This window comes from Phaethon aethereus, assembly GCF_964289735.1.
Source record: "Phaethon aethereus genome assembly, chromosome: 5".
NCBI classification, from domain to species: Eukaryota; Metazoa; Chordata; class Aves; order Phaethontiformes; family Phaethontidae; genus Phaethon; species Phaethon aethereus.
Window position 1 is genome coordinate 36,473,213 of NC_138579.1, and position 12,482 is coordinate 36,485,694.

The following is a 12,482-nucleotide window of genomic DNA, read 5'->3' on the forward strand; positions in this document are numbered from 1 at the left end:
GTAAAAAAAAAACCATGATAAAAATGAAACACTAAACTGAATGTGCAGAACACCAACCAAGTCAGTTTTCTGGCACTTTAGAGAAATATTTTTCTGCCACATTGCCTTTGTTTTGCACAAAGCTATCCTTTTCTTGCTCACAGCAACCAACAAAAAATACAGGATGGGGGAAGGGGAGTGGATAGGCTGGCAGGGCCAGCCTGGATGACTTGTGTCATTTGGAGGTTTCTAAGTTGCTTTTGGCCTGAAGTTGCCTGCTACTCAGTAACACGATTTCATTACTTTTTGGACAGAGTTTCACAGGGGAGTAAGGGGGAGTGAAATAAAACTTTTTTCAAAACATTTTGCCCTTCAAGGAGAGCAACTGTTGGGTATCTCTTTTTTTGCCTTGTGTCTATGTTTAATTAGTGAAAAATCTGAATACTACTGCTTGGGGGCGGGGAGGAGGGCAGTTGGGTTCCATGTCCAGAGAACAGTTGTGTTGTAAACATATTAGCTTGTGGACATAGAGAATCTAGTTTCAGTTTTTACTGTCCTAGACTTATCCTTGTGACCCCAAGAAAGTTATTCTTCCTTTACCCTCATGCCTGTGTTTCTCATTTGTAAAACAAAAACATGCTTTTACTGAGAAAAAGACTATATATATAGTACTCTGTGAGGGTATGTATTGATGTAAAAACGGACAGCACAAAGTTTGGGTAATGCTTGTCAGGGGCGGAATGTATGGGTAGTCTGTGGTTGCAACCTTACCACAAAATGCAGGATCATATAGTGAATTGGCTGGATAGAGCCTCCTTGGTGCTTTCTTCTCCTGTTTCCTTGTGTCCTTTCTCTTTTCCCCTCTTCACTTAAGTAGATGTTCTAGAGTTGTTGTATTTTTTCCTTCTTCATTTGCTAATATTGAAGTAATAACTAGGAATTCCCATTAATTACAAATATCTTTGTTAGTTACCTAGAATTTAAAGTCATTTTAAGTTGTATTTTAACATAACTGTCGTTTATAGGTTTTGAAGTTAATTTGTACCATCCTCTATGCATATTCAAGTGCAGTTCTGAAAAGGTACAAATAAAAACCTTGCAGTCCTTAGGGTGTATGTCTAAAGACCATTTAAAAGGGTAGCACAAATAACTACACATAGTAGATTCAGATCATTAAGTCATCTTGGAAATCAGAGTTGCAGCTGCTTGTGCAGAGAAGCAAGAAATGGAAGTTATTGTAAGCAAGCTGAGAATATCTGCTGTCAAAATCAGCTTGTCCTGTGATCATGTGATTTACATCCTTCTGCTGCACAAATCAGTAGGTTGAGAGTTGCTGAATTTGATACATTTCAGTGCAAAATTGGGTACCCTCATCTGTGAAAATGGAAGTGCAAGCTCTGCTTTCATTAACACTTCACCATTATTGCTGTTTTGACCAGACAGTATCTGTGAGGGGAAAAAAAATCAACACCCAGTGATACACAGAATGCTTCCTGCAATACCTTAACAGTAGGGGTTTTTTGCCTCTAGGGTAGAGAGGAAAGGAAAAGAATTGCTTGCTATGAGCTGGAAAAGCAGCGCAGTTGGCTCTGGCAGTGAGGGGGTTGACTGACAGTCTGCAGTGCAGTGGAGTTAGCTGAGCTCCCTATATGGCTGTGGATTAGCTATATGCTAATACTGATAGGAGAAGAGGAGCTGTACCGAGTGCAGTGAGCTGACGGTGGAGGCGATCAGAGTCTCAGCAGAGCTGACTCCTCAAGAGCCATGGCTGAAGGGGGTGAAGGAGGGGAAGATGAAATACAGTTCCTACGAACTGTAAGTATCTGCTTTTTATAGGTCATGTAGTACATGATTTTATGTCTCATATCTATTCCTTTTCTGTTGTATTAAAAGTAAGTGTTATTTCTCTGCTGGGCTTTGCCAAATGGGAGAATTGATTTATTCAGTGGAAAAAAATAAAACCAGAATATGAGCTTTAATAGCATCAGGCAGTCTCAGTGTGTTATTTCTTGAATCTGCTCAATAGCCTGTTTGGTATAAGGAGACCTATTTCCGCTGTAATCCCCTGTGTTTGAAGCGTCCTCGTCAACTTTGTACTTGGGTTTCTAAATGTAGCATGCCAAATATCTGACCTCTGAAACTTCTGTCTAGGTTAGATTTCACTGACATTAACAGAAGCTTTGCAAATAGGAGAGCCTTAAAATGATGAATAAACCAAGCAAGCCCTTGATGACCTCTTCTGATAAACATGCACACAGAAGCACACTTGTGTGTAGGGAATACCAACAGATGTTGAAGTTAGGGCTCTGCAAATGTTTGGGGTCCTTTCTCTGCCCAAAAGAAGCTTATTTTAAAAGGAGATAAGGATTGCTTTGGGAATGGGTGTTAATTAGTGAAATAGCCTTCACTTGGTGTAATTTTCTATAAAGAGCCCTCACACCATTCTTTCCTAAAGCTTTACACAAATCTAGTATGACAACCAATTTGGACTTTTAAGCAAGTAGTGTTCGTGCATTAATTTTTGGGAAGAGGATAAGATCCTTTTCATGTGTCATCTTGTGTCTCATTATTTTTACCCTGCATGACTAAGAGTGTGTTGTTGTGTAACTAGCATGAAAAAAAATGCTATTGATATGTGTATTCCCTCCTCCTTCCATACTATCTTTACTTCACATTTATCACAAATAATGTTCCAGAAACAGTCTCCTCTAGAGTTGATACAACTCTAGAAGGACAGTTCTCCAAAATAAAACATGCTAAATGCCCAAAGTAGGAAATTACAAGGCTGATTTCTGGGAGGCTGGAAATACTTACTTCTGGGAACTAAAGGTTGGAGAGTGGTGATGGCTGCTGCTGCTTATGTAAATTGTTTAGGTGTGATGAAGTGTCATGAGCACTTTTAAGCCTGGAAGAATTTCATGGAGGGAGGGAAATGGATCATCATAATGAAGTGTCCTTTCCAGCATCCCTTCCCTCCACTTCTTAGAGGTATCTATATTACATAGTTTAGTGGATTACTCAGCCTTTAGGAGAAGGTGCTTTTATCTGAGCCTAGAGCTCTAAATGAATGTCCTTCATCCTTTCACTTTCTAAGGTGTTGCCTTGACTGAACAGTCTTGCTCAGTGATGAAGTGAGAAGCTTTGCCTATTCGTAGATAGCCTGTGTGTACATGAGATGGCAGTTTCTTATGCTAAGTATTGCACTTCTTTCCCATAGTAAAATAAAGCACTAAATAGAGGTGGGGGCCGAAAATGGAAATAGCAGAAGGGAGACTATGCAGAAGTGTTCCTTCTGTGTGGTGGTAGGAAATATTTTACAGGGAAAAAAATGGAGTGGATTTCTGTCTTTGAAGCCCCAGCATCTCCTTGCTGTGAACAATCATATCAGTTACTGCTGTCTCCTCTCCATTATAACTTCCATCACCTTCATGGAGAAGGGATCAATTGTTTTGCAATATACTAAGAAAGGAACCATTTATTAGGTAGAGTGCTACAGTGTTGTAAACTTTCAGTACTTACTACTTACAGCTTTTATTGCTACCTAAACACTGTACATACCAACATGAAGTTCAGTAGCCCTTTGGGAAGTCTTCCAGTGAAATTGTTGATCAATCGGGATCTTCTCCAGATCAAAATGTTTTCTGGGAAACTTGCATTGATAGTGAATGTTTCCCAGGCTTGTGTAGCTGAATCTTCCTTTGAAATTGTTCATCTCTCTTCTTATTTTAGGATGTTTTAGGTGCTCAGATAGCTCTTTCTTGGTGAGGTATAAAATAAGCTTAGATCTCTTTTGACCCAAAAATATCCTACAGTATTTTTTTGAAATCAAGAGAACTAACTCTTAAAAATCTAGTAAAATTAATTTTTGCTTCCTTAAAGGCAGACTTTCCCTTTGTCCCCCATTTTTTGTTGGTCATGATTTTTTTTTTTTCTTCCGGATCTAAGTTATTATATAGTTTTCTGCATCATTTTTAGACTCTGTGCTCATATAGAAAGGCTAGAAGCTCAGTAATGCATAAAAATTATACCTGTATTTGTTTCTAGGGAGCAGCAGACTTGAGGGCATGTTTATAAACCTTGATGGAAGGCTTTTCACTATCACTTTCTGCTCCAACACATTCCTCATATTTGATTAATTTGGCAACAGTGGGAATGACAAAGACCTTAAGAACAAATTCCAGAGAGGAGAGGACAAGAACATTTTCATTGCCATCATTGTTGTAGCAGTAGTAGTCTGTCTTCAGTACTCGCTTCAAGTAAGTTCCGGCTCCTGTATTAAGTATTTATATGGAATGGTAGGATTTAAAGGAAGTTGTTACTAAAACAGTGCAATTTCCTTTCTTAGTTTTTCCCTGACCTGTACGTCTAGTATGCATATAAATAAATATATCAATACACACATTTTTTTTTCTTGCACTTCTACCCTGCTGCTATGTCACTGTTATGAAAACTTTAGTGTTTTGTTTCTGTAATAATGCTTGGAATTGTTTCTTTCATTTCCTGCTTGGTGGCTTTTATCTGGATTTGACTCTGGATGTTCAGAGTATGTGTGCCTACTTGTGTGTCGTGTATGGCAGGGAGAAGCAAAGCACTTGGTACGTGTGTGTAATATGCGATACTGCTCTCTCTTAGTTTCCTGTCTTGGTAATGTTTGTTCTTTAGAGGACTTCCCCCTGTTTGTTTGTTACCCCTTCCTAAGGTGTGAATACATGAGAAATTAATGAAGGTAACATTTATGCAGTGTAGGGTGAGAACACATATGTTAACCTGTGCTCTTTTGAGATAACATGCTGAGGGATATAGAAGGAACCCTGTTGCCCTTGGTGATGTGGATGAGTGAGTATAAAGCATTCTGTCGAGTATTTCCTAGCTGCTGGGACTTTACTACTGTGACAAATTGACAAAGTCCTCCCTTCTCTGGAAATTCTCTGTCATTCCCACTGCTGCTGAATTAATCAAATATGAGGTGATGCCTTGGAGCAGATAGCTTTTGTCTTCCTCCATCAGAAATACCCATAGAGTCACTTGACTGGAGAAAGGGGATGGGGCAGGGGGAGGTGTGTGGAGTTCAGACCCCCACCCAAAGCATGGGAGTGGTTTAAATGTACATGTAGTGAAGGTCGTCAAGCTTGTTTGCCATCTAGGAGTGTAAATTATGGGGGTAACATTAGTTAATAGATGTATGGCTTTGTTATTTTTCCTGAAGTTCACTGTATTTATGGAAAGTGTTTACACTTATTTTAATACAAATAGTTTGGGGTTATGTTTGTGGTTTGTTTTTTTTTTTAAGATGGTTCATAACACATTAGTCAAGAAAGTTTTGCCTTGTTTTCCGTGTATTTGAACAGAATGTGTGTTGGTGTGTTTGGGTATTAGTGTGTGTATGCCTTTGTGCATGTGTTTCTGTATGCGCAACTCCCCAACTGGCCACAAATTCTTCATTTCTCTGAGGCCTTAACAATTGATTTTTCTTAGACTTTTGCTCCTTTAACAGATTGTCTCAATGACCTAATTTTAACTGTTCTGATAAACCTCTCCAATTTACAGATAGGGCTGGGAAACTCTTTTCTGTCATAGACTGGGTGTAGTTATCTGTTGTATACTTAAATAGCAAAGACCTAGAACAGAATATTTGGATTTAATTATTTTCAAGATCTACTTCATGTACACAGATTTACACAGTGAGTTTACATATTTTTTTTTGGTATGTTTTTGATCATTTATGTTTTAAATTGCTGCTCAGAATCAAGAAAATTTTGTGGCTCATATACATTTGTGTGTGGATACACTTTTCTATCTATATTGCTTGAAAATGAGCTCTTCTACTGTTCAGATGTTACAGATGAGATGGGAAGTTATCTCAGCTTACAGTATGAACTGTCAGGTATAGTATGAGAGATTTTTTTTTCCCCAATAATTTTCACTGTTGCTAAATATAAAAATGATTATATCATGCCTCTTTTATTATTTTAGGAGTTGTACTAAAGCACTTCTGTTTACCCAGGATTAGTGTGTCATAAAACCCGTTCTTTAGAGGCTTTTAAGACATGTTGTTCTATCAAGTCTGTGTCCCTAGTGGTGTATTCCTTGTGCCATAAAAAAGAATGTGTGAGATGGAAACATTAAAATAATTAATTCTTAATAATCCAACTTAATAGTTATGCTACTAACTGCATGCTGATATTCTGTAGCACAGATCTCTGTGGCTTGGTTCAGTAAAGTACGGATATCTGCTATATAACGCCCGCCAGAGAAATACTTGCAAACGGATATATCAACGTTCAAATGTCAGACAATAATGGAAGATATTTCTAGGGCGAAGTTCTTAGCAGTGGTTAATTAAAAACTGGGAAAATATGAAAGTTGTTCTCAGTGAGTTGTGTATGAGGTTACGATAGATACATTTCTATATCATTTATATGAAAGTCACAAAGGCTAAGGAACACCTTAAAATCCAATCAGTGGAATTTTCCTGAAGCCCTTTTTAAGGTAGCTGCCGCAGGTTCTGTGTGCTTCTTGGACAGCTGAGTGTGTTCTGTGGTATCGTTTTCAAATTAATTAGGACATTTTGTCTGTTGTCACTGAAAGGTACTGCAATTCATTGAAACAGTAGTTGTCCATTAGTCAGTCAATTCCCTTTCAGAAAAAGGTAAAATAAGGAAGAATAATGTTACATAAAACTTACATTGCTTCTGAGAACCAGTGTGTATTAGGAGATTAAATGTTTTTTTTTATTAAATATTTATGTATTTGTGTATCTTTTTATCTCTGTGCATTAAATCTCCCCCTTATCCTATTGCCACAATTTTTAACAATTGTATGCTGTCCATACTTCTAAGTCTTCTAAGAAGAAGAACAAAAATTGTACAACAAACAAAACAAAAAAATCTATCATGTCGCTTCCACTCCATTTAAAAGGAAAAAAAAGGCTTTCAAATAGCTTGCTTTTTGCTGCTTAGACTTCAGGCTATTACCAGTATAGTTACTTGCAATCACTCTTCTTGCCTTATTATCCTTCAGTTTCTACCATGGAAATGATACTTAATTTTATTAATTTATCCTGACTTAAGTTTCGTAGAACGTGTAGTGTCCTTCCTCGTAAATAATGTTGCTCTGCTTATTTTCTCCCATTGAATTGTGCTTTGCTCCCAGCATGTGTTCTCAACTTTTTGAATAGTTTTGTCCAGTTTATCACTATATGCAAAACAGATAGCTTAGGCTTATTCTTTGCCTAGGACTGTTTCCTTGGTGAAGGTCTGGATAATACTGTAAGATAGATTTACAGTATGCTGTAAGTGTATACTTTTGATGAAATAAAGATGAGAGATTCTGCAATTAATTGCAGCCCCTTTTCAAGGCAGAATTTTAACCAAATGCTCTACCATACTATAAACACAACAGTTATTCCTTCAGACTGTATAGGGTGTCTGTTTTTTAGCCGTGGACACACTGCAGCAGTGACTTGATATCTATATCAGAGTTATTCAAGTCATTTGTAAGAATTTCTCTTTTGGAGTGAAATCCTCTCATTTAAGCAGGTATTTCAGGCTCCTGGTAAGGAATAGCTCTTTGGGAAAATTCCGCCATGTTTAGGTGAAAAGGGAAACACTTAAGTAGAATGGTATGTTTAATATAATGAAAGTTGAAATTTATTTAATGGTTGTAATTTTATAGCTGCTGTTGAGGAGAAGAGGGGTAATATAGCCACGGTTGTATTATAATTTCATAGAACTTCACATGATTTGTCTTGATATACTTGGGTTTTATACTCTGAGTTAGGATCTTGAGGTCTGTTCCTAGTTTGTGGTACAATACAGAATGAGTGGAACGTTTATGCTGCCAAAAGCTTGCAAATAAAGTAAGAAGAAAGAAAACAGAGGAAGACAAAAAGGGAATATGAGAAGGCAGTGAAATGATATCCAACATGTTGTTAGGTAGTAATTTTTATGTTCTAGTTACAGAACGTATTATAAAGTAGCTTCATGGGTGTCATGAGAAAAAAAAAAACAAACTTTAATAAATATTCTGGGGAAAATGCATTTGCTAGGTGATAGTGTCTTGAAAGACCATGTCAGGTAAAAGCGCGCAGAAAGGAGAAGGGGCAAATAGAGTTTTTGCAGATGTAACACTTAATGTCATGATTAGTCACAGATGAATGCTGGATTCTCTCAGTTAAACTGAAGGTAGTTGTGTTAGGGGTGCACTTCTAAAGGTCCTGACACTGCAGGCTGCTGTTGGAGATGGTATGTTGTTTGGTCTGTTTCACAGACCTTCCTTACGTTTTCCTTAGCATGGATCTGAATAGACTGTAAAACCTAGTTTTTCCTACAAGATCATAGAGCAGTAACGTTTAGAGATGTGTTGTACAACATTGCATGTTGTAGGATATGTAATGATAATACATGTATGTATGATACATGTATGTATACATGTCATACAATATATGTATATATGGGATATATACATATATATGTGATTATATGTAATGAGTTGCACTTGTGCAAGCTGCTTCATATTAGCCCAGTCTATGTGAGTTAAAAACAAAGCAACTCTGTACTACGTGAACTCAGCATCATTCTTTACTACTGTTTCTTTCTGCAGCTTAAATGAAAAAAATTACTATTTCAAAAAGAAATCAGTGCATGTATTACAGTATTATAAAGAAAGTATACTGTTACAAAATAATTCCAACATTGACTATAGTCAGGAATATTCTCTTAGGATAGATCTAACTCATTGTCTGTTTCTTTTCCTTTTTTTAGTTTTTTTTTTTTTTTTTTATATCAGTGTCAATGCAGGTCCGCTGAAATAACATCGAATTTGTTACAGTCAAACAAAACTTTTCAGTCTCACCTTAGAAAGTCAGCAAGTTAAAAGCCTTTTGATAGGATTTGTGACTATGCAACGATTCTAAATTAATACCCCAAACATACATTGCGCTATTTCCTCATAGCACCACTGATGGCTATTGTGGGGATTTGTCTTCTGCTCAAGCTCTGCTTTTTGGTGTCTGAAGGGGGATTATTATCTTTGGTAATAAACAGTGAGTTTGCTAGTGATGTTCCCACATATTTATAGAATGCGGCAAGTGGGTTGCCTGATCTCTGTGCCTTCTTTCTAATCCCCTGCCATGCTAACTGGATATGATTCATATTGAAATCCAGTTGTGGATATTGCTTCTTTCTCAGTTCCCATGGCAGTGCTGTGACCACACAGCCAAATGCTGCCAGGTGCATTAGGTACAGATTCCAAAAATGAAAACAGCGTTGTGGGCAGAGAGGAGAAAAAAATAAATTTGGCATGCAGTTATTTAGAATATATTGAATTAAATCACAGGACACTAGTTTAAAGTCATGTATTTCTTGACTTCATTCATGAAACGCACAATTTCCCAAATGGCACATAATAACAGTGCAGAGATATAATAAGCACAGACCTCTATAGACAATAAAATTATTGTCTCAATTTAAGAAAACAATTGCTAACATAAACACACTTTAAAAAATTCAGAAAGCAAACATGAGGCATTAATGTATGCCTTAATATCTTGGTGTATTTGCTCAGTGTAGAAATTTTAAATTTAACGTTCTGTCTTTAATGTCATTAAAATGTCACCAGACCATTCCTTATGTCTATGAGTTAGTAGGATGTAGTGGTTTTGGTGCTGTAAGATTTAAGATTGTGTACCAGACATTACTCGAAAAGAACGTATGTTGTTCTAGTTGCAGAAGACATTTTCCTCCTAAATACTTCATCTGCTTGGGTAACTTCTGTCATTTGTTTTCTGAAAATTACCGTGATGTTCTGAAGCACAACTGGCAAATATGTGGCATCCTCAGAGTGTGTCTACAGTAGTTCAAGATTAGGATATGCATAGGAATTATAAAAACCTACAGGGAAATTGATTATTTTTTTTTTTCCACTCCTAGATCTGCTTTTGGTAGTGTCTCACCTTTAGTATGATGCATACATACATGTGTTTGTCAGCTATTGCACACCTGCTGTCAGTCAGCTCTCAGTCTTAACAGATGTGGTTCAGCTGTAAATAGGAGCTGATGGCCAGTCTGTTGATCAGGTAACCTCTCTTTTCCAGTTCCCTCTTCTGGCACATCCTGTCTATGGTGAGGAGTGGCAGCTTCAGTCAATAGAAGCAATGGCAGAGACAACAGCAACATAAGGTGAAAGATTCAGTAGTAATATCAGGTTTGTTTCTTCTACTGGTCTTTTATCCAAATAAATATCCAAATAGTGCTAGTTCCTCAATAAGACAAGTGGTCAGCACATGTGTGAGCTGTTTTTAGTCCACAACAAACATCTTTTTCTATCTTGAGCATTTCAGCTACTTCAGCAGTCAACCAGGTTCTCCAATAGAATCGCAGACTGGTTTGGGTTGGAAGGGACCTTTAAAGGTCATCTAGTCCAACCCTCCTGCAATGAGCAGGGACCTGATCAACTAGATCAGGTTGCTCAGAGCCCCATCCAACATGACCTTGAATGTTTCCAGGGATGGGGCATCTACCCCGTCCCTGGGCAACCTGTGCCAGTGTTTCACCACCCTCATGGTGAAAAATTTCTTCCTTGGATCTAGTCGAAATCTACCCTCTTTTAGTTTAATACCATTGCCCCTTGTCCTATTGCTACAGGCCTTGCTAAAAAGTCTGTCCCCATCTTTCTTAGAAGCCCCCTTTAAGTACTGGAAAGCTGCAATAAGGTCTCCCTGAACCTTCTCTTCTCCGGGATGATACCTTGTACGGGAAAACCCAACTTCCCTTGACCCAATCGCAACAACTCAAATTCTCTCCAGTAACAATATAATACAAAAGAGCTGCAACTTAAATGAAATACTTTACAAATTACTTGTACAAACAATAGAATTTCAACCTGGAGACTTGAAATAGCTGTTGAGCAGCAGATGCAGAACTAATTTAAAATGCTGAAGATTTACCATGCTCTCAGATTGCATCAGCAGTACCATGTACAAATGGGAGCACAAGGATCATTCAAGCTTAGAATATATACTAAAATGCCTCAGATGATTCACTAAAATGCTTAAGGCCAAATGACTTCCATCTTCCAAGACTCTCTCTGAAGTTCACTGACTGCACTCTCTCATCTTTTCTGTATATGGAAAATGCCCAGAAGACCTATACACCTGGTACATATTAAAGATACTTAATGTTAGTAGTTTGTGGAATTCAGAAGCTGTTTGATGTCTAGAAGTGTTGATACAGTCAGTGCACAGTCAATTAACATTTTGACTAAAAAAAAAAAAAAAACACAACCCAAAACCCCAATCGTCACTATTATACTCCAAGATACTTGCATAACCTTCTTCTAAAATCCATATCCATTTCTCTTGCATTTTCCAAAAGATCAAAATCAATAGACTTTATAGTTCCTATGTAGCCAAAGCTGGGAAAGGTAGACTTTAGCAGTTGGACCTCAATCTGATTGTGTATGTCATGCCTCCATATGTTGTTACCAGGTAACCCTCCCTGTGAAGAACATTCACAGGACAAAAGGTTCTTTGCTGCATGCATGTTGACCATCACAGGAAAAAGTGTTAATAGGGATTAATAAGACTTGATTTCCTGATCAGTCACTGTGGGAAGTAAATAGTGATTATATTAATAATGTGTGCCAAACCTTCATTTAAAACTTTGCTTTTTTTCCTTGATGTGCTATTTACATACATAAGAATGAATAAGGAGTGAGGTTTTTAAAATGCAGAGAACAATATTAACTTTCTTATTTGCAGACCCTAAACCTTTTCTGTAAGAATTGTGAGTTGCTATAGACTGAATTTAAGACTCCTTACTTGCTTTCTTAGTAAGGTTTTGCCAATCTCCTGGAAATAGTCTTGCCTGAGTAATGTGGAATTCAGTCTTCATTATCTTCATTTATTTTAGTTATTTTATTACTATGCCTGGAAATAGTTGTAGGTAATCTGGTGTAGGTGAATTTACAGGGTACGGCTGATGGTGAATAGCGTTTCTGATGGCTGAATCACCCAGGTGTTTCAACTGGGATGTTGGATGCTTTTTACACAATGTAACAAAAAATGTGAGCTGAAAACTTTCCAAAATGTCAAGAACTTTCTCTTACTATACTGGATCTTAGGTGACTGTCTTAGGTATTAATAAATTGGCCCCGTCTTTAACATAACTCCGCCCAGTGAGTGGGTAACACAGTTGTGTGCTTCAATACTGGAGTAGTACCTCAATACTAACACTTAAACAAAACTTCGATTCTTATGGACAGGTATTCATCACTGGAATCAGTGATCACTGATGATTATTATAAAAGTTCCAATTAAGTCTCATTAAACAGAAATCTATCAGTTTTAGTGAACCTTCTGCTGTTACAACCCTTTAAAGAAACTCTATCAATATAAGTCTCTTCCATCAGTCACTGGGAATGCCAATTGTTCGTGTTTGCTTTATGTGTTTGGTTTTATTCATGATTTACATATTTTGTGTATTGTGGTTTCGCTCAAGGTATCC

General features: G+C 37.3%; 1 protein-coding gene across 1 annotated transcript in view; it reads left to right on the forward strand.

Moving 5' to 3' along the window:
- Positions 1–1,743: 1,743 nt before the first annotated feature.
- The window catches only part of RYR3 (ryanodine receptor 3), a gene marked incomplete at both ends in the record, with an annotated part of 240,011 nt that continues 229,272 nt past the window's right edge, over positions 1,744–12,482 (forward strand). The window contains one exon of the mRNA XM_082000511.1: positions 1,744–1,794. Coding sequence (XP_081856637.1) covers positions 1,744–1,794 — 51 coding nt within the window. The remainder of the gene's footprint in view (positions 1,795–12,482) is intronic.